The sequence below is a fragment of the Aricia agestis genome, chromosome 17, assembly GCF_905147365.1.
Source record: "Aricia agestis chromosome 17, ilAriAges1.1, whole genome shotgun sequence".
Taxonomy (NCBI): domain Eukaryota; kingdom Metazoa; phylum Arthropoda; class Insecta; order Lepidoptera; family Lycaenidae; genus Aricia; species Aricia agestis.
In genome coordinates, this window is record NC_056422.1 from 2,106,497 (window position 1) to 2,126,780 (window position 20,284).

Here is a 20,284-nt window from a genome sequence, read left to right on the forward strand (position 1 = left end):
TATTGTCTAATATATGTATAAAATTCTCGTGTCATAGTTTTTGTGCGCGAACTCCTTCAAAACGGCTCAACCGATTTTAATAAAATTTTGTATGTACTACAGGTACATTTGTTAGGCCTGGAAATACTTATAGGTTTTTATCTACTTTTTAATTTTTATATTGATACTAGAAATAATTGAAATGGCAAAACAACGTTTGCCAGGTCAGCTAGAAATTTTGTATATTGTATTATTAACTCCTCGTTGTCTTGCTACAAAACACGTATCCCTGTGGTATACCATAATAATATATTGTATTATAATATCAATTAGATTATGTTTGTGACGTTATTTTTGTATTGTTTCAGTATTCCCAAATGTTCCGGCAGCGCCGGGGATGCCCTGCGCCGGGGAGGACCGTAAGTACTATTTATCTAAAACTAGACGTAAGAACCGTGCATTTTTCACGGTATAAAGTAGCCTATGTCCCCGTCATCTATATTATCATTATTTTGGCAAGTCTGTGCCAAAGTTAAAGCCAGTCTAGTAGTTTCGGAGTCGAGCAAGCGAATTGATTATATCCTCAAATTATTATATCCTCATCAATTATTTTCAATTATCCTCATCAATTATAAAACTGTTTATAATAAGAGAACAAATAAACACATCAAATACAAATAAAACATGCGGTTCCTCCACATTGGTCCGCGATGGCCAATACAAGAACGCGAATGTATAATGTGGCATATTCGTCTATGATTGCCCATGGCCGACGTCGATTTCGCATCCTAAAAGTAGCTTCGTAATCATGGAGCCAATCATGGTATCCATCATACGTTTGAGTACCTAGTAATAATGTTTATATTTTATACCCTTACATGCCCTAATAAAGTAATCTGACCGTTGAATAATGTAAGCTGTACGGTGCACGAGCGGCGGAACCCGTGTAGCGAGCGTGCATTATTAACTCGGTCAAGGGTCAAGGTTGAGCCGTACGTAGGGCTCCTATCTATCTGAAATATTTAAAACAGTATTTTAGAAAAATAAACAGTATTCTTTTTTCGTTTAAGTGCGTACATTATTAGAGCTTCTCGCCAAACTTACTAAAAATAAAAATAAAATGTCTGAACGTCTAAGTTTAATACGTCATAATTATAAAGTGTTCTCATTTTGCTGAAAACAGTATTTTGCATATTTTATTTTTGTTCAATAGTAAAAAGTATAATTAAGTGAAAAACAGTATAATACTGTTCAAAACAGTATAGTTGGCAACCCTAGGCTCCTATAGCGTGGTTTGTAGCAGCTTAGTTTTGAAGATGGTCAACTAAATTACTGAGTTACAGTCTTCGATCACTAATATACGTGATCGAAGGTTACAGTAGCATAATTTAGCTCGAAGGCTCGCATCGAGCCGGCTTGATAGAATTAAATATATCGATTTAGAACAAATAAAACTATCGAGCAACGCTAAATGTGTAGACGAAATCCCGAGCCGCGAGTTTTGCTCTACGTTATTGCTCGATCGAGCAAAACCGTATGTGAGTACGGTACTTAGCATTAGACCAATTTTGTAAGCACACAGACAAGTAACATTATTATATTATGTATAGTAATATTGCGAAGACTTTCCGAATTCATTTCCAACTTCGGTAAGGACTTAGCTATCTCGAGACGGGGCGAGGGAATCAGGGCTTATCCTAAGCCTCTTTAAGTTCGCGTGTTGAGTAACGTTTTGGTCCGCGCATCGATCCCTGCGGCACTCCACCCGTGTACTACAAGGGGCCGATTCTCACTAGCGCTTTATATTATAGCAATTTGTTTATCGGGCGGGAAATGTAGGTACATTTTTCCATGATAAAGAGTATCCTATGTCCTTTACCGGGACTCAAAATGTCTTCATACGGCGTACGAAGTTTTAGCAAAATTGGTTCAGTGGTTTAAGCATGAAGCGGTGACAGACAGACACTCATTCGCTGTAATAATGAAGATGCCATAATATCACGATTCCGTGATAATATTGATGGTGTCATAGGCCGAATCGCAGTATCGCACTAGTACTTGTAATTCGCGTGATACCACTATTATCTATTCTGTGGTGATACTAGAATTCAAGAAAAAGATTGTAGTGCTTTATGTCAAATCACACAGATTTTTTAATCTCGCTAATGTTTTCGAATAGGCTTGATGACTATTTTTTTTTTCTTAGTGGTAATTGAAAGACCCTTTAAAAAATAGAAACATCGCTGAAAGAATGACTCTGATAGCTTAAAAATTCACCAAGATATGACAATTCAAACATCTCATAAAATAGACCTGCCCGAAATGCTCCACACAAAGTGCTACGAAAGACTGACGTCACTCTTTCGTAGTTTGTACGCATCGGGAGAGAACTTTGTTCGACAGGTATATTAAATATTGCGTTGATGAAAGTGGTTTCATAACATAAGTTGCTTTTAATTGCATAAGTTATCGAATGGTTTACAAATATTAAGAAATTTAATTGAAAAAAAAATCGACTTGATTATCCAACTTTGAAGGCGAAAAAAAAAATGCTATCGAGCTGAAATTTTGGGAACACTTATTTTTCACCGTGATTTCTTTATTTTATTAACAAAATTCGCTAATCTTTGACCTTGTCATCATCCCTATTCATTTTGGCTATCAAAATTACTTAAGAGGGCGACTAACCCAAAAAGTCAAACATCGTCCTTCTCTCTTCACACTCACGCCCGTCTTTCACATGCCAGGTGAAAAAGGACGACGCGGAATCATCGCCAAGTTAGTTTTTTCTTAATGACTCGATAAATACATTTTAAAAATCCACCAGGTCAGTGTCTCAATGATAGAATTTTATACAATGTGGTAAAATAATAACTAAGTTTAATACACGGTTATGGCAATATATGAAAAATTCGTGAAAATTAGATGCATATTTGTGATTTTTTTTCTATCGAGAAAATTTTAAGATATTGTGTTTTCGCTCAGATCAAATTCTTGGAAATATAATTTAGTGTCTATGTTTAGAAAATAAAACAATTCGGGGCTTATTTTCAAGTATAAAAATGAATTATAAAATCGACAATTTTGGGTTATTCGCCCCCTTAATGATAATAGATTAACCCTGGTGTGTGGACTAGCCGCTAGCGAATTTAGGCCTCGCAAAAGCGTAACACAGAACTCTGGCCTGGCATGTATTGGCTCTAATATATCGTCGATAAAAATGTACCAGCATTTATGTCTCAGATATATTGATTTATGCCGCACTAAATATTGTACGTGGCTCCGAACATGTGGATAATAAAGTTATAGCCTTTTCGGCCATTTATGAGCTTACACGCTAAATAATTGCGTTCGAGCTGATGGATCACCTGATAATACCGGTGTCAAAACAGCTGTTAAATTATGTTATGTTATCTGTGGGTTATGGTATTGGAGGCTCGAGAGTGGTCCATAACTGAGAAGACTGATTTGCATCATCGGGCTACATTTGGTTGTTATAGGGCTATAGGCTTACAAACTGAACACTCTCGGGAACCGTGCATCTTCCCCTAATAAAAATCACATAATGTCCTTAATTCGGGTGTTCTACTCTATATATAGATTTACCACATCAAAATCGGTCTCGCAGTTTCGGAGCTTATTCGATGCAAACAAACCTTTTCTTTTTATCCTGGGTAAATCCTGGTTATTACATTATCAAAATGGTAAATACCCTTTATCTTAATCCAAAACTTGAACTTCTAATATTATGCTAACCTAACCGTTAAATAGTTTTTGTGTGAAGTAAGAAGTTAGAGTGATAATGCTTTAATACTTCTCATACAAATATAGTTTATACTACAGAAAATGTTGTGCCCTAAGGGAGTAGTAATCTTAACAAGATATGGAAAAGGTAAGAGGTTTTAAAGTATAAAAGTTTATGGACGGCCGACGCCAAGTTAAGATCGTAGACCGACCCGTAGGGAATACCAGATTGTTAGATAAAATATAAAAGTCTGAATAACCGCACTCAGAGACATTTAATAGTTATTAACTTAAATTTAATGTTGTGTTATATACGTTACGTTACGTCATACGTTATGGTTAAATATCACAATCTCCATTAAAATAAATTGAGGTAATCAATCAATTTCAAAGGACTGTGGCAACGATAAAGTTAATATACCTAGCGGAATAGAGAAACAAAGGCCTGAGCTCGAGAGATGTCACTATCAGTAACACTACGTGGTAAAAAGAGACGTGTGATATATGGCAGCAGCACTCTTATTTTGACATCCAGTCGGCACGTGCCGCACGTTGACTATTTAATCTCATAGAATTCATGTTCAATAATGCCTGTGTAAGTGTATACGTACACATATTTTTCACACAGGTGAAAACCAATTTTGGTTACGTTTGACAGCTCGAGATTGTTGCTCTATTCCGCTAGGTATATTAACTTTATGGTGGCAACAAATGTTTAGAATTGTAAAGGATATTATGTCACTATTATTTTTAAGCTTTTCACGCAAAAATTGATATATTTTGATGGAGTATTATTAAAATATTGTCTACATTTAAAAATAATGAACTCTGGCTTTCCGACATTATAATATGAGACTTTGGTATTCATTATATTTTAAAATGTAGAGAATATTATTTCACATTATTGAAACGTTCAACGTGTTTCGTTTCAGCTTTATTATGTACTTTGTTCCATATGTTAGGCAATCATATGTGACTAGATGACGCCCGCAACTCCGCTGCGCCAAAATTTGCTATCGCGCGGGAATCGTACATTTTTTCAGGATAAAAAGTATCTTATGTCCCTTCCCGGGACTTAAAGTATCTCCACACCAAATTTCAGTGAAATCGGTTTAGCGGTTCGGGCGTAAAGACGTAATAGACAGATACACTTTGCATTTATAATATCACTAGCGACCCGCCCCGGCGTCGCACGAGTATAAAATATATAGCCACTGAAAAATTTATTAAAATCGATAGACTATGATCCTTCACGTGGTCTACTTCTTATCTGTGCCAATAACATAAAAATTGCTCCAGTAGTTCGCGATATAAGCCCTTTCAAATAATTTCCCCCTTTTTTCCACATTCTCCTATTAGTCTTAGCGTGATAAAGTATAGCCTATAGCCTTCCTCGATAAATGGGCTATCTAACACTGAAAGAATCATCAAAATCCGTTGCGTAGTTTTAAAGATTAAAGGGAACAAAGGGACATGAGGGAAAAAAGCGACTTTGTTTTATGATATTATGTATAGATATCAGTATGGATTGTAATTCACGGAGATAGTAGCAGCATATGAGATATGAAGTAACTGCCTATAATAAATCATTTCCAGTTTCTATGGTCCTTCGAGGCCTCGGGAATCAAGGACACGACATATTTGATCGAGTTGGGACATCGAGATAGGATGATAATATTGTCCTAGCAATTTATGTACACAACCCGCCAGTTTAGTTAATAGTTACATACATAGACTGCTTAAGTTATTATATAATAAATAGAATTTATACTTAAACGATATAATATTGTCCTTGTGTGTGTTAAGTTACAGACAAAAAAGACAATATTATGTTGTATAACTAAACTACTATATTTTAAATATGTATACTGTACTAGCTGTCCCGGCAAACGTTGTTTTGCCATAAAATGATTTTCCCTGTTTCCTGCTTTTCTCTTGAAGTTTTTCCGATTTTTTTTCTATAGACCTCACGGAGCTCGAGACCTTTCCAACGAATGCAAAACTGTGGAAATCGGTTAGTGCGTTCTGGAGTTATAGCGTCAGGAAGGAAAAATTTTTATATTTTGCAATATATTAAATTTATTATATTGCATTTTAGATAATGCAGAATACAGATTTTGTCAGAGAATTCGTGGATGCAAAGTATAATTTAATGGTAACCGTACGTTATGCCATTATAAACAGTTATTTATTCCACTTCCAACGGTCTATGCTCAATTGGCCATTCCGTCTACTCTGTGCCTTTGAAAATTTATCAGTATCAGTAGTTCACAATTAAATCAACATACAAGCAAATGTTCCCCATTTATAATATTAGTGTGCAATAGAGTTAATGAGATAAACCTTATTTCATTCATACGTAGTAAAATGAACGAATTGCAGACGTGACGTAAGGGGCTTACATTAATCACGTTAGGGAAGATATGCAGACAATACTTATCGATTTCCAGTCAGTGTTGCACTGCAGACCGCTTTTACTGCAAGAGCGGTGGTTTTGTTTACAAATCACACTGCATACATTTGCAAAATCGTGGCAAAACTCTGCCAATACACAGCTGCAGTATTTTGCAAAAGCTGACCACGAAACTGTGAGAAAATTATGCTAAGTAAATTTGCAAAATCTCGCTGACAAAATAGGCGATATCGTGGCATAACTCTGTAGAAAATCTGCTGCAGAATTTTGCAAAATCGCATTGTAGATTAATGTAACAAGTGGTTTAATTCTAAAAAAACCAACCTCAGAATTTTACAATCTCTTACTGCAAAACTCTGCTAAACTGATGCAGAATTCTACCAAAAAATTTGTGCTTCGAACTCGTCACTCAATCGATTCTAATAATTCCGATTATTACGATTCCGATTAGTGTTAGTGAGTCGAAATTCGGTAAATAGATTAGATTAGGTGATAGCGGCTATCAGTGGGCAGCATGACGCGCCGGGCACATGTCGTGCGGACTGCAGAGATATTTCGCAGGTGTGTAAGAGAGAAGTGAGTGGTTGAAATTAAGAGAAAGGTGTGTGAGTGGCAGAAGAAATGAGTGGTTGAAGTGAAGCGAAGGTGTGTGAGTGAGCGAAGAAATGAGTGGTTGAAATGAAGCGAAGGTTTGTGAGTGAGCGAAGAAATGAGTGGTTGAAATGAAGAGCCGGGTGTGTGAGTGAGAGAAGAAATGAGTGGTTGAAATGAAGAAAAAAGCGTGTGACATAAAGTCAAGATGTGACCAAGTGAATGTGACGATGAAGAAGGCAACTAAGTGGTGATGAAGATGTTGCACTGGTTTGTGAGTGAGAGAGATATGAGTGGTTGAAATGGAGATGAAGACGTGTGAGGGAAAGAAGGGAACTGAGTGGTGGCGGATGTTTCCCGGGTGAGTGAGTAAAGGGAAGTGAGGTGATGGAAATGTAAATGAGAGAACTGAAGGATGATGATTGATGAACACGGCACATAGGTGTGCAGTGTGTGAGTGAGAAAAGAGAACTGTGTGACGCAAATATTTCACAGATGCGAGGATTCTTCTCACTGAAACACCTGTGACGAGATGGAGAGATTTTTCCCGAAACCAGAATTGAGTTAAATAGTGCAAGTGTGTTGAGTTTTAGTAAACATGTAAATATTTCGTAGGTACATATCCAACGATAAAAAGGTATGTGTATGTGTATGAGTTACCTGAGCAATAACTGGGATGGCAGATATATTTAGCAGATGCTTTGTGAGAAAGAGAACATACAAACTACATCCATATTTAACCCCTTAAACGAAGTAAGGTCGATTCATTTGGCAGTGTCGATTGCATTAATGCGTCGCTAACGAGCCGATCGCCGCCAAATTCGTGCCAAGGACGATGCGATTCAAAACAGCTCCATTAAAATATATAACATGCATGGGCGTACCGAGGGGGTGGCGGGGGGGGGGGGGGGGCAGCTGCCCCCCCCTGCATCATGTTGACGTCCCTACTAAGTATATTGTCTAGTACTTTCGTCTATAAAAATCAATGAGTTTCTAAAATACTAGAGTAGCAATGTCTTACAAAAGATTCTCATAAATGCGTAACCACTTTTTTGTTCAAAAGACAATGTCAAGTCATATATTCGTTATGTCATTATGTATGTGAGATATGCCTGCAGGCATCTTCGAAGTGGCAACGCGTTGCTACCGTAAACTTCCAATCTAGTTACGTTAGTAACATAGAATATCATTGATAAAAATTAAAAATTATAAAACAAATTATTGCCATTTGTTTGCAATACAATATTTTTACAACTAAAAATTATTAAACTTCCAATCTAGTTACGTTAGTAACATAGAATATCATTGATAAAAATTAAAAATTATAAAACAAATTATTGCCATTTGTTTGCAATACAATATTTTTACAACTAAAAATTATTAATTTTTTATTCTTTATAGCTTCACACCTAGCTTCTAAAAAATCTGATTTGCCCCCCCCTGGCCCAAAACCTGGGTAATTTGCCCCCCCCCCCCCCTGGCCCAGAACCTGGGTACGCCCATGATAACATGTATCAGTAATAGGCAAAGTTTCATAGGCAAATGATATAAGCAATCGCGACGTAATTATAACCGAACTAAACGCTAAATACTGAATAGCGTGGATGTACAAAACACTATACAGACGCTCAAACTTTTGACAAACTTCTTTTGAGCGCTAATTGGGTACTGATCAACAATTTTATTTATAACTAGCTGTCCCGGCAAACGTTTCTTTGCCATATAAAGTATTTCGCCCGTATTATTTTATTGAAGTGACTAAATAAGTATGTCACCATAGCAACGTCCATCGCTATCCCGTCGCACGAACAATGGTCGCCGTCAGTCTCGAGTCGTAATAATTTACTATTATTTATTCAACAAAAGCACTTATCAATATATAAAGAACCCAGAAACCGAGTCTCAGACCCACTGATTATGCATATAAAATTTGGTTAAAATCAGTAAAGCCGTTTCGGAGGAGTACGCGGCCTAATATTGTGACACGAGAATTTTATATATAATAAGATTATTATAATGTATGTATCATATTTTCTTCCGTTCAATATAACTTCCTAATATTATGTATACGATACTATAACGTGTCTGTCTGTCTGTCCACAGGGAGTATCTACCGGCGCGGTGCGCGGCGGTGGCGCAAGCTGTACCGCGTCAACGGACACATCTTCCAGGCCAAAAGGTTCAATAGAGTAAGTATATAGTGTACATACTTTATGTCTGAAAATCATCTAACCACACACCACAAAGATCCTCAACTGGTGAAAGGAGACATTCCACAAACACGCCTATCCTAAGTTACCATTTCTTTTCAAATTACATTCATCATTTCATCAATGTATTGTTCTGCTTCGGCAGGAAATCCTTTAATGTCATATCATCTTAAACACGAGAGGCTCCGGATCATCTATAGACATTTTTTTTCAAATATTACATTTACCTACCTCTACACATCTAGGTGTAGCCTATCCAAGTTACTCAAGACACAGTGACATAACTATATATTTATTATTTAACAATTAAGCCCGAAAAAATTTACACAAAATCCTTATTTTCCAGCGAGCGTTCTGCGCGTTCTGTCAGGACCGCATCTGGGGTCTGGGTCGGCAGGGGTTCAAGTGCATCCAGTGCAAGCTGCTGGTGCACAAGAAGTGCCACAAGCTGGTGCAGCGGCCCTGCTCCAGCGAGCACGTGGATCCCATCGAGGTTAAAGACGACGCCAACGGAGAGGGCACCCTCGGCAGAGCGGCTTCTGTCAGGTGAGAGGAACTTTTGTGATCTGCTGGGGCAGCATATTCGCGTGTCTGAGTAGGATTTTAAGTGCAAGCTGCTGGTGCACAATTACAGAGTTATGAATGCAGTAATGTTCTTTAAATCGTTTAGATCAAGACTGCATTCATAACTCAACATCGAATTGTTCTGTGTGTTAAATGTTAATAAACAAAATATGCTAATATATGTCAAATAAATATTTAGGTTGGCTTGCATCAACTAACTTTAACTATAACAGTAACTTTAACTACAATGCAAAATGAAATTTTTATTACCAAATATTTTATTTCATAAATTAACCAAAGATTTGAATCTTAACTATAATAACTTTAACCAAAGATCCAAATCTTTAACCAAAGATTTGAATCTTAACTATAATAACTTTAACCAAAGATCCAAATCTAAAAAAAGTTAAAAATCAAGACGCAATATTTAACCATAACCATAGAGCTCGACAAGGTTTTAAATGCACGTGGCGAAAAAAGGAACTAACGCTGTCATCATACAAAAACGCCATTTTTGACAGTTCTCCTTTACCAGCAGCGCCCTCGCCCACGTTAATTTTTAACCTTGTTGGACCAGCTGTCATCTGTCAATTTCTCCGGTTAAAGTTAAAGTTAAATTTAGCCTTAACTATAACCATAACTTTAACTTGAACCACGCCTCTGGTGCAAACCAACCTTAGACATTCAAAAGTTTGCGTCAGTGGATAAGTGAGGCAACATTTCACGACATGAAATTATGAATCGCAGAGGATTGTCCGTTGTCTGGATATAGTCTCTAGAATTGTATAATAATAATTATTATCACTTTGTTTTTTTTACTATGTACAAAATGCCTCGTAGGATAATAATTAAGTTTTAATTGTTTTCATGGAATTACATTTCGCGCGCCTCCATCATAAAACAAAATATCGGTTTTAAATAAAAAGTTATTGTTTATTCCCAGTATTGCATTCGGAGTTACTCTTAAAATTTCATCAGGGGAGAGCCACAAAAAATTGTGTTTCGCATATTCTGTCAATAAAATTTAATCACTTTTTACTCCCCGGGGCGCGGGGGTGAAAATATTTGGAAAACAAAAACTAAACAATCCGCAGGCGATCCGGACGAGTATTCGATTAAAATATGCCCGCGGAATATGGAAACGTGTGTTTGTAGTGGGAGGGAGGTGGAATATATTGTACGTATGTTTGTATTGTGTGCTGGTTCCGTATTCGTGTTGACGGTTTAATTATATTAAGTTGTATGCTTTTCAGTGAAGTTTCTCACTTCTCTTTGCATAATGACTACGATTTACCAATATCGAACCGTGTATCCGTAGACGTCTGTTTTAGGTGTTTCTTCACATCCACCTGCAAGATATAAGAGAAACATTTAACCTTAAGCAGGATCGTTCTCAAGCTCTTGTATAACCAAACAATTGGTGATGCGTTTACTCGTTTTCCCCCTCATTTTATAATATAATATAAAGGTTCTTGTAACTTATTTCTATATGATAAGACCAGAGGACGCCAACGTCAACGCCACAAAATGTATTTTATTTATTTATTTATTTATTAGACAATATAATAATATAAAAGATACCTTTTAATATACAGCAACAAAAAACCCTCACAGGTTTATCTTGTTGCTGGTTCACATTCCTTATAAAACTAAATAAAAGCTACAAATAACTAAGTTTCAAAGTACTTAATAATATTATACAAACCTACATTAATTTAAAGTTTGTCAAGAAATAGTAGACACAGTACAAAAATTTTTCTAAACGTAATCATTCTCCAAAGTTCGACCTTGCACATCCTTATCTCGATTCAGCAATCTCGATTCCTTATGAGATTTGACATTAGTATTCGCTAGCGAAGCGATGACTTATGTCAAATCGCATACATTTTGTTAGCTTTAATGATAATTGCTACTTGTCTACTAGGGCAGACCTGATATTATGGAAATTCATGTATTTCTAAATAAAATTGTTTACCATGGCCTGCCATGACATACAATTTTATATCTATTGATTGAAGACAACTTACTCTTGTTACTTACTCCTACCTGATCACAAGAACACTTTTCCGTTTTTATTTGACGTATAAGGTTATATAACCTTCTAATATTTGGCTTACAGGTCTCGCGCGGAGGAGCTTCCTCTGCCGGAGACGCCGCCGGCCCCGGCGCCGCCGTCGCACGACCTGGAGCCGGGCAGCCAGCGCCAGTACTCGCTCGAAGACTTCGAGCTCATACGCGTTATTGGCCGCGGCTCGTACGCCAAGGTGAGAATCTCTTGTATGTTCATGTTGGCCTGTGATGGACAGATGTAGGAGATTGTAAACATGTAGAGGAGCATTTTCGTCTTTATTTGACCGTAGTCGACGTGGATTGTGCCCAGACTTTTACGCAATCGTGCTAAGCAAATTAACACTGTGTCACTGATATGGTTAACAAAGGATAATGTCACTTAGTAAAGGCTTGTCCAGTTCATGGAACAAACCGAAGACAGTCTCATATATCATAACGTAAGGTACGTTATGATAATTATATGATTAAATATTATATTGTGATCTGCCCGGCCGGATCTTTCTTTTGTCTTTGATTTAATATTTTGTTATATCAAGCTTTTGCTGTTATCAGAAACCTGACTTCTTTTGTCTGATCCATTTTAATAGACCAAACTAAACCAAACACGATAGTTTTGCCAACATTTGTACTACCGCTTGACTTAGCTTATATGCAAACTAAATTTCGGCTATCGCTTCTTCATTGAGTTTAATTTCCTGCAGCAGAATCTGTGCAATTAAACTAAAACAGCGAAACTTGTGCGGGCGCCATGCCTAATAGTGCACAACTGCTAACACAAAACTACGCGATCTGCCGGCCGTAATGTGCACCTATACGTGCCAACTATAAGGTCATATAGCTTGATTTATGGATTCGAATTGAATTTAATATCGTGTAAAGACGAGACAAAATATATTTTATTTTTTCCATAGCTGTACTTTCGAAAAATGTGCTCCGAAGTTACGTAACAATTAGTTATCATACATTATGACTTCCGTGCGACGAAAGTCTTTAGTTATTACCTCGATCATGGGAATCGCAGACACAATAGATTTTCAATTGTTATGCGGCAGACGGGTGCCGCTTGGGGCTTGATGGGTTATAAGGAAACCGTATTTTTTTCGGATTACAACTATCCAATTTTAGAGATTCTATAGTAATAATAATATGGGGAAAACTTTATTCTCTTAATAAAATAAAGTATCTCCATACAAAGTATCTCCATTTTATACGTGGGAGAGCCATGCTTCGGCACGAATGGGCCGGCTCGACCGGAGAAATACCACGTTCTCACAGAAAACTGGCGTGAAACAGCGCTTGCGCTGTGTTTCGCCGAGTGAGTGAGTTTACCGGAGGCCCAATTCCCTTCCCTATCCTCCCCTATTCCCTTCCCTTCCCATCCCTACCCTCCCCTATTACCCTATTCCCTCTTAAAAGGCCGGCAACGTACCTGCAGCTCTTCTGGTGCTGCGAGTGTCCATGGGCGACGGAAGTTGCTTTCCATCAGGTGACCCGTTTGCTCGTTTGCCCCCTTCTTTTATTAAAAAAAAAATACAAATTTAACTGAGGATCAACTAAATAAGCTCGAGCGACTACAAAATCTTTTTACCAAAAGCGGTTCAGTGGTTGCGTTGCGGCGTGAAGACGTAACTGACAAACTTTCAATTGTTTAGTATTAAATTTTACTTTTAAAGTTGGTTAGTCTAAGATATATGGACGCTGTTAAGCATATATATAGCTCAATACGTAATGCATACAAAATTACGTATTGAGCTATGAATGCTGTCTTGTTCTTTAGATCATTTAGAACAACACACAAAATATGCTTAAGAGGATACACCAGGGGCGAGAGAAATTGAAAATAGGTATTTGAAAATGTATTGCTGTCTCACCAATTCCAAGTCTCCCACCGCAGAGCGCGATAGAGACAATACGACAAAAGTTCTAATAAAAGAACAGAAAATCTTCGATTCGTTGTCCGCTGATTCCTTCTCCAAAACTTAACCGATTTAAGTACCTTTTCATTAAGAATTAAAGCAAGGCTTGAACTGTGTTCCTATATTTTTTTTTTTTGTATATTCTAACCAGTTTTGTTTTCTGGGTGTTTGAACACAGAGGAAAATCTGGCCAGTTTTTTGGGTTTTTGGACGTTCTTATCTTTGTTAATAATAAAATTATGAAAGAAAAGAAAACATAGGGACAGGCTAATAGTGACCATAGATATTCAGGAAAAAATTATAACTCTACCGGCATTATCCAGGGAGGAAACAGGGGACAACGTTTGTATGGAAAAACGGCGGTGTGGACTCCTCTTAACAGCCACCATATAAGATACTAATGTCGCGGCCGCACATGCGTAGTGCTTCGTGCTTAAAATGATACCATAGGACGATCTGCGTTCATATCGTCCAATGGTATCGTCTCATAGCACGAAAGTGCGACCGCGGCATAACAGTCACTTACAATACTGATCACCCATTTAGGTCCTGATGGTGGAACTGAAGCGCACGCGGCGCGTGTACGCCATGAAGGTGATCAAGAAGGCGCTGGTCACTGACGACGAGGATATAGACTGGGTGCAGACGGAGAAGCACGTGTTCGAGACCGCCTCCAACCACCCCTTCCTGGTGGGGCTGCACTCGTGCTTCCAGACGCCGAGCAGGCTGTTCTTTGTTATTGAGTTTGTGCGCGGCGGTGATCTCATGTAAGTGGAAATAAGGCTTTATATTGTAATTTATGAAATGACATTTTTTTTTGCCTAAGTCCCAATTTCACCAACATCTATTAGGTTGGGTTGCACCAAAGGCGTGGTTAAAGTTAAAGTTATGGTTATAGTTAAGGCTAAATTTAACTTTAACTTTAACCTAAACTTTGACTGGAGAAATTGACAGATGACAGCTGGTCCAACAAGGTTATAAATGAACGTGGGCGGGGGCGCTGCTGGTAAAGGAGAACTGTCAAAATGGCGTTTTTGTATGATGACAGCGTTAGTTCCTTTTTTCGCCACGTGCATTCAAAACCTTGTCGAGCTCTATGGTTATGGTTAAATATGGCGTCTTGATGGCGTCCATTTTTAACTTTAACCAAAGATTTGACATTTTGCATTGTAGTTGAAGTTACAGTTATAGTTAACGTTAGTTGGTGCAACCCAACCTCAGTGTTAACAGCTTGTTAAAATATCATCATCTCGTGATACTAGTTCCGGGATTAACTTTAACTATCGCTGGTGAAATTGGGCCTAATGCTACGTTGCTACCAGACCTAAGCTAAGCTGTGTTGTAAGGAATGTCTTATGTGTTGCATCGCTTCATTTGCCTGATCTCGCTCAGTCCAACCATTCTATTGGATCCTAAAACACATGCCTCGCAACGCATTTAGCTCAGGTCTGGTGGAAGCGCGGCCTAAAACCTGTAGTTATTTAGAATTAATTTCTTCGCTAATGAAGCTATTTTACATTGTTTTCAAATTGAGGGAAGGAAAATTCCTTGCCAATTATTGTCATTCTAGTATTATCGTATAGTTCATGCTCTGGCTTTTTCTCCCATTTTTACTTAGGCTCCCCGTCAGGTTCCTCGTGCATACGCCATTGGCGCCTGCCGTAGAAGTACGCGTGGTTCAACTGTAGTTTATCTCTCTGACTCACTCACTTCCCTGTCACAACACATGCCCGGCTCTCTCTCTCTCTCTAACGTCATTCCCCCATCAGGTTCCACATGCAGTGCCAACGTTGTCTGCCGGAGAAGCACGCGCGGTTCAACTGTCATTCAACTACCCATCTTTTTCACCCATCTATCTGTCTCTCTCTAACGTCAATCCCCCATCAAGTTCCACATGCAACGCCAACGTCGTCTGCCCGAGGAGCACGCGCGGTTCAACTGTCATTCAACTACACATCTTCTTCACTCATCCATCTGTCTCTCTCTAACGTCAATCCCCCATCAGGTTCCACATGCAGCGCCAACGTCGTCTGACCGAGGAGCACGCGTTGTTTACCTATCCATCTCTTTCACTTAATCGCTTCTCTACCAGCCCGGCTCATCAATCTGTCTCTCTAACGATATTTCCCCATCAGGTTCCACATGCAGCGCCAACGTCGTCTACCTGAGGAGCACGCGCGGTTCTACGCGGCGGAGATCTCGCTGGCGCTGCACTTCTTGCACGAGCGCGGCGTCATATACCGCGACCTGAAGCTCGACAACGTGCTGCTCGACCACGAGGGACACATCAAGCTAACGGATTATGGGATGTGCAAGGTACAATCAGTCTGTAAGACCAGGGGTCGTACCACGAGACTCAAACAATCGTACGAGAATGCCGCGTCCTTTTTTTTCGTTGGGGAAATGCGTTTACGCATCCCCGGCAGTCTGGGGAGGGCTACCGGGGTATGTGGGACTCCCTGGGGGCGGAATGCCGCGCCCAGGCATACCCACTGAAACCCCAACGGTGTTCCTGCTCTTCCGCTTAAGGCAGAGCCACGGGATACGCGGATTCCACAACCGCTACCCTGCCAGCGGATGCCTCTAAAGGCTTCAGTGTATGGCTGTTAGGCCCACATTGTCACTACGACGCGATGCGCGGAACACTTAGCGCATCGCGGCCAACTCGGGGAGAATGCCGCGTCCTGCTCTAACAAACGTCTAATGACGTTGTTAGAGCAGGACGCGGCATTCTCAGCCGATTGTTTGAGTCTCAAAACGGTATCGAAGTAGGCCTCCTGGCTCTTTGTGAAGAAGGTCTACTAAAGAGCTGTAAAACCTGTACAAACCGTAACTTCAGGTGATACATAGATGGACGCGACTGTTATTTATTTTATTTTATTTATTTATTTCAGAGGCACATCAACAACATAAACACAATCAGTACAATCAGTTACAATATTCAGACTAGGGCTATGCGCTTATGTCAATTACAGATATGCACAACATTATTAACACAATTCAATGTAAACAGTCAGTACAATAATATTCTATAATAATAAAAATCAATTAATTAATTCATAAAATAAAATGTTTTTGTTTAAGTAATAATCATATAAAATTTAAGTATGTACTTAATTAATAAAATAAAATAAAATTTAACTACTCGAATGCCATATTATAAAATAATTCATTAATATAATTAAATATATCTAAAATGTCCCTATATACCAGCTATAAAATTAACTAAAAAATTAAAATATACAAAATGATAAAAAAATGTCACTATTAATAAGGTACCTATATAAATAAAAAAACCGGCCAAGTGCGAGTCGGACTCGCGCACCGAGGGTTCCGTACAAACCTGCAAGGTTTACAAAGTAACTACTTAAAATTTTAAGCTTTTCGGAATTTTTCTGTTACCTGTGCTGTAAGCTATTGCTTCTTACCAAATTTCGAGATTCTATGTCAACGGGAAGTGGTCTTTAGGTTTTAATTCCCTTGCGTGTAGTTGCGAGTGTACTTTTGCGTTTTGCGTTTTTGCGTTGACTTAGAATTTTTTTTTTTTCACGGGTTAAAGGCAATTAGATCTAAGTATTTGATATGAATTTCAACTTGATAGCTCTACGCGTTCATGAGGAAAAAAGTAATAAGTTTATATTTATTAAAAAATATATATTTTGTAATGTAACTAAAAATTTAAGGTTTTCGGAATTTTTCCTTTATGTATGCTATAAAACGTTGCTTCATGCCAAATTTCAAGATTCTAGGTCGACTGGAAGTACCCTTTAGGTTTTGATTCCCTTGCGAGTACTTGCGAGTTTCAAAATATGCAGCTTAAATTGCTGTTTCTTTTGATTGCGTTGACATAGAAGTTTGATTTTGTTACAGCTTAAAGGTATTATAGACCTGAGTATTTGGTATGAATTTCAATTTAATACCTCTACGCGTTTATGAGGAAATGGGTAGTAAGTTTAAAATTATTAAAAAAATATATATTATGTGATGTAACTAAAAATTTATGGTTTTCGTAATTTTTCCTTTATCTATGCTATAAGACGTTGCTTCGTACCAAATTTCAAGATTCTGAGTTCACGGGAAGCACCCTGTAGGTTTTGATTCCCTTGCAAGTGTCGAAAATTTGCGGCATAAACGGCTGTATCTTTTGATTGCGTTGGCTTAGAAGTTTGATTTTTTCACAGCTTCAAGGGACAGTAGACCTGAGTAATTGATATAAATTTCAGCTTCATACCTCCACGCGTTCCTGAGAAAAAGGGTCTTGACAGACGGACAGACGGACAACAAAGTGATCCTATAAGGGTTCCGTTTTTTCCTTTTGAGGTACGGAACCCTAAAAATAACAATAAATCACAGACAAGAATCACAATTAATATCAGAATGTCATAAAATATCACAAATTATTACCAACTATACAGTCTTTGGTTAGGTACTTCAAGTATTTTCTGTTATACATTTGAAATACCAGATGTCATAGGCTAAGAAGTCTGAACTCAAATTTCAACAAAAGCTACGTATTAATTTTTTTTATATTACACTACATTACATAACATAACTTATAGTTACGAATATGTATCTACTAAGCCTAGGTCGCAATAGATGTAATTAATTTTGGTGTAATTAAAAAGATGTAATAATAATTCTTCTGTTTTCGACTTGTGAGTCCATATACCAACTTACAAATTACAAAAAATTCAATGACATGATTAACTTAACACCTCTTTGGTACGGTTCCAACTTCCACCATCATCATTAACTCCCACCCTGTAATTTCCAGGAGGGGGTCCGACCAGGCGACACGACGTCGACATTCTGCGGGACACCCAACTACATAGCGCCCGAGATACTCCGCGGTGAGGAGTACGGGTTCTCCGTGGACTGGTGGGCACTCGGTGTCCTGACATACGAGATGTTGGCCGGCCGCAGCCCCTTCGACTTGGCACACGCTGCAGACAGCCCCGACCAGAATACTGAGGACTATCTGTTCCAGGTGAGTGTTTAGTGATGATGGTTCAGCTAACGTGGTTGCAGAAGCAGATCCAGAATGCCTGGAGAGTGGAGCTATCGCGTTTAGATAAGTGGTTGAAGCTAGGGATCTCTCTACACCGGTGTTTGCTTGGTGACCTGACCTACGAGATGTTGGCCATAGGCCACTAACCTATATCAACCATTTATCTCCCCCTTTACCGCAGATCCCGAATGCCTGAAGCTGTCTTGTTTTGGTAAGTGGTTGAAGCTAGGGTTCTCTCTACACTGGTGAGCGCTTGGTGTCCTAACCTACGAGATGTTGGCCATATGCCACTAGCTTATATCAACCATTTACCCCCCCCCCCCCCTTTACTACTGGCTAATAACATCTATTTATCTTTTCCCAGGTGATCCTAGAGAAGACGATCCGTATCCCGCGCTCGCTGTCTGTGAAGGCGGCGTCGGTGTTGAAGGGGTTCCTCAACAAGAACCCGGCGGAGCGGCTCGGCTGCTGCGACAACGGCTTCCTCGACATCGTCAACCATCCCTTCTTCAAGAGCATCGAGTGGGAGATGGTGGGTTTTTAACTCCGTTGATATTATGAATTATGTTATGTCTTGTAGTAAAAATTATTGAGACTACAGAGAGAGCTTGAGATTACAACCCCCTTTGCAAACGTTTGGAGCCATTTTGAAAGGTGAGGAGTTTTTTGTACTGTCAGAGAACTTGATTTATGGTTAGTTGGAACTTGGAGGGCTTACGTTATTTGGTCATGAATCATGATATATCAGTTTAATGATAGTCGGCTGGATTTAATATAACGCAAGTAAAGTACTATCGGAGAATAAGACAGTTGATTCATAGGTGGAGTGTGGACCTACGTAATTTGGTCGCTTAATGTCAAACGCAACCACATGATGTCTCATTGAGTTGACACAGCCTGACAAACTGACGTAGGTCCGTCATCTGCATATGAATAAATTTCTCTGATGGTACTTAAAATTTTTCGTTTTTATTTATGTTACAGCCTTTTCTGTGTTTTACAATCAGGTTTGTTTACTATTCTGACGAGCATGATTAGGGTACGGATTGTCTTTAACATTTCACCAAATCATCGACGCGCGTTTCGCCCCAACACATTGTCCTTCAAGTTTTTTTTATGAAATAAGGGGGGAAAACGGGTCACCTGATGGAAAGCAACTTCTGTCGCCCATGGACACTCGCAGCATCAGAAGAGTTTCAGGTGCGTTGCTGGCCTTTTAAGAGGGAATAAGGTAATAGGGTAGGGTGGGGAAGGGAATAGGGGAGGGTAGGGGAGGAAATAGGATAGGGTAGGGAAGGGAAAAGGGTAGGGGATTGGGCCTCCGGTAAAGTCAGTCACTCGGCGAATCACAGCGCAAGCGCTGTTTCACGCCGGTTTTCTGTGAGCCCGTGGTACTTCTCCGGTCGAGACGGCCCATTTGTGCCGAAGCATGGCTCTCCCACGTCAAAAACATTTTATTTAAAATTGTTCATTATGTTTCCAGCTGGAGCAGAAGCAGGTGGTGCCGCCGTTCAAGCCGCGTCTGGAGGGCGAGCGGGACCTCGCCAACTTCCCCCCTGAGTTCACCGAGGAGCCCGTACATCTTACGCCGGACCTCGAGTTAGTATTAGCTCACTTTACCTTAGTATAACTCACTATAACTCAGTACTGCTCAATATAACTTACTGCCGCTCACTACAGCTATATACTATAAATCGCTATATCTTACTACATCTCACTATTGCACGGTAATTCTCTCTAAATATCTCGGTAACTTTTCCCCGGAGTACACCTCACGCCAGACCTCGAG

At 39.0% G+C, this 20,284-nt stretch overlaps 1 protein-coding gene across 7 annotated transcripts in view; it reads left to right on the forward strand.

Moving 5' to 3' along the window:
• LOC121735320 (atypical protein kinase C) overlaps positions 1-20,284 on the forward strand; it is a 227,865-nt gene that overhangs the window by 206,369 nt on the left and 1,212 nt on the right. For all 7 annotated transcript variants that reach the window (XM_042126106.1, XM_042126104.1, XM_042126105.1 and 4 more), the window contains 9 exons: positions 348-398; positions 8,831-8,916; positions 9,284-9,483; positions 11,621-11,765; positions 14,034-14,254; positions 15,623-15,803; positions 18,262-18,474; positions 18,860-19,027; positions 19,979-20,094. In XM_042126106.1, coding sequence (XP_041982040.1) covers positions 348-398; positions 8,831-8,916; positions 9,284-9,483; positions 11,621-11,765; positions 14,034-14,254; positions 15,623-15,803; positions 18,262-18,474; positions 18,860-19,027; positions 19,979-20,094 — 1,381 coding nt within the window. The remainder of the gene's footprint in view (positions 1-347; positions 399-8,830; positions 8,917-9,283; positions 9,484-11,620; positions 11,766-14,033; positions 14,255-15,622; positions 15,804-18,261; positions 18,475-18,859; positions 19,028-19,978; positions 20,095-20,284) is intronic.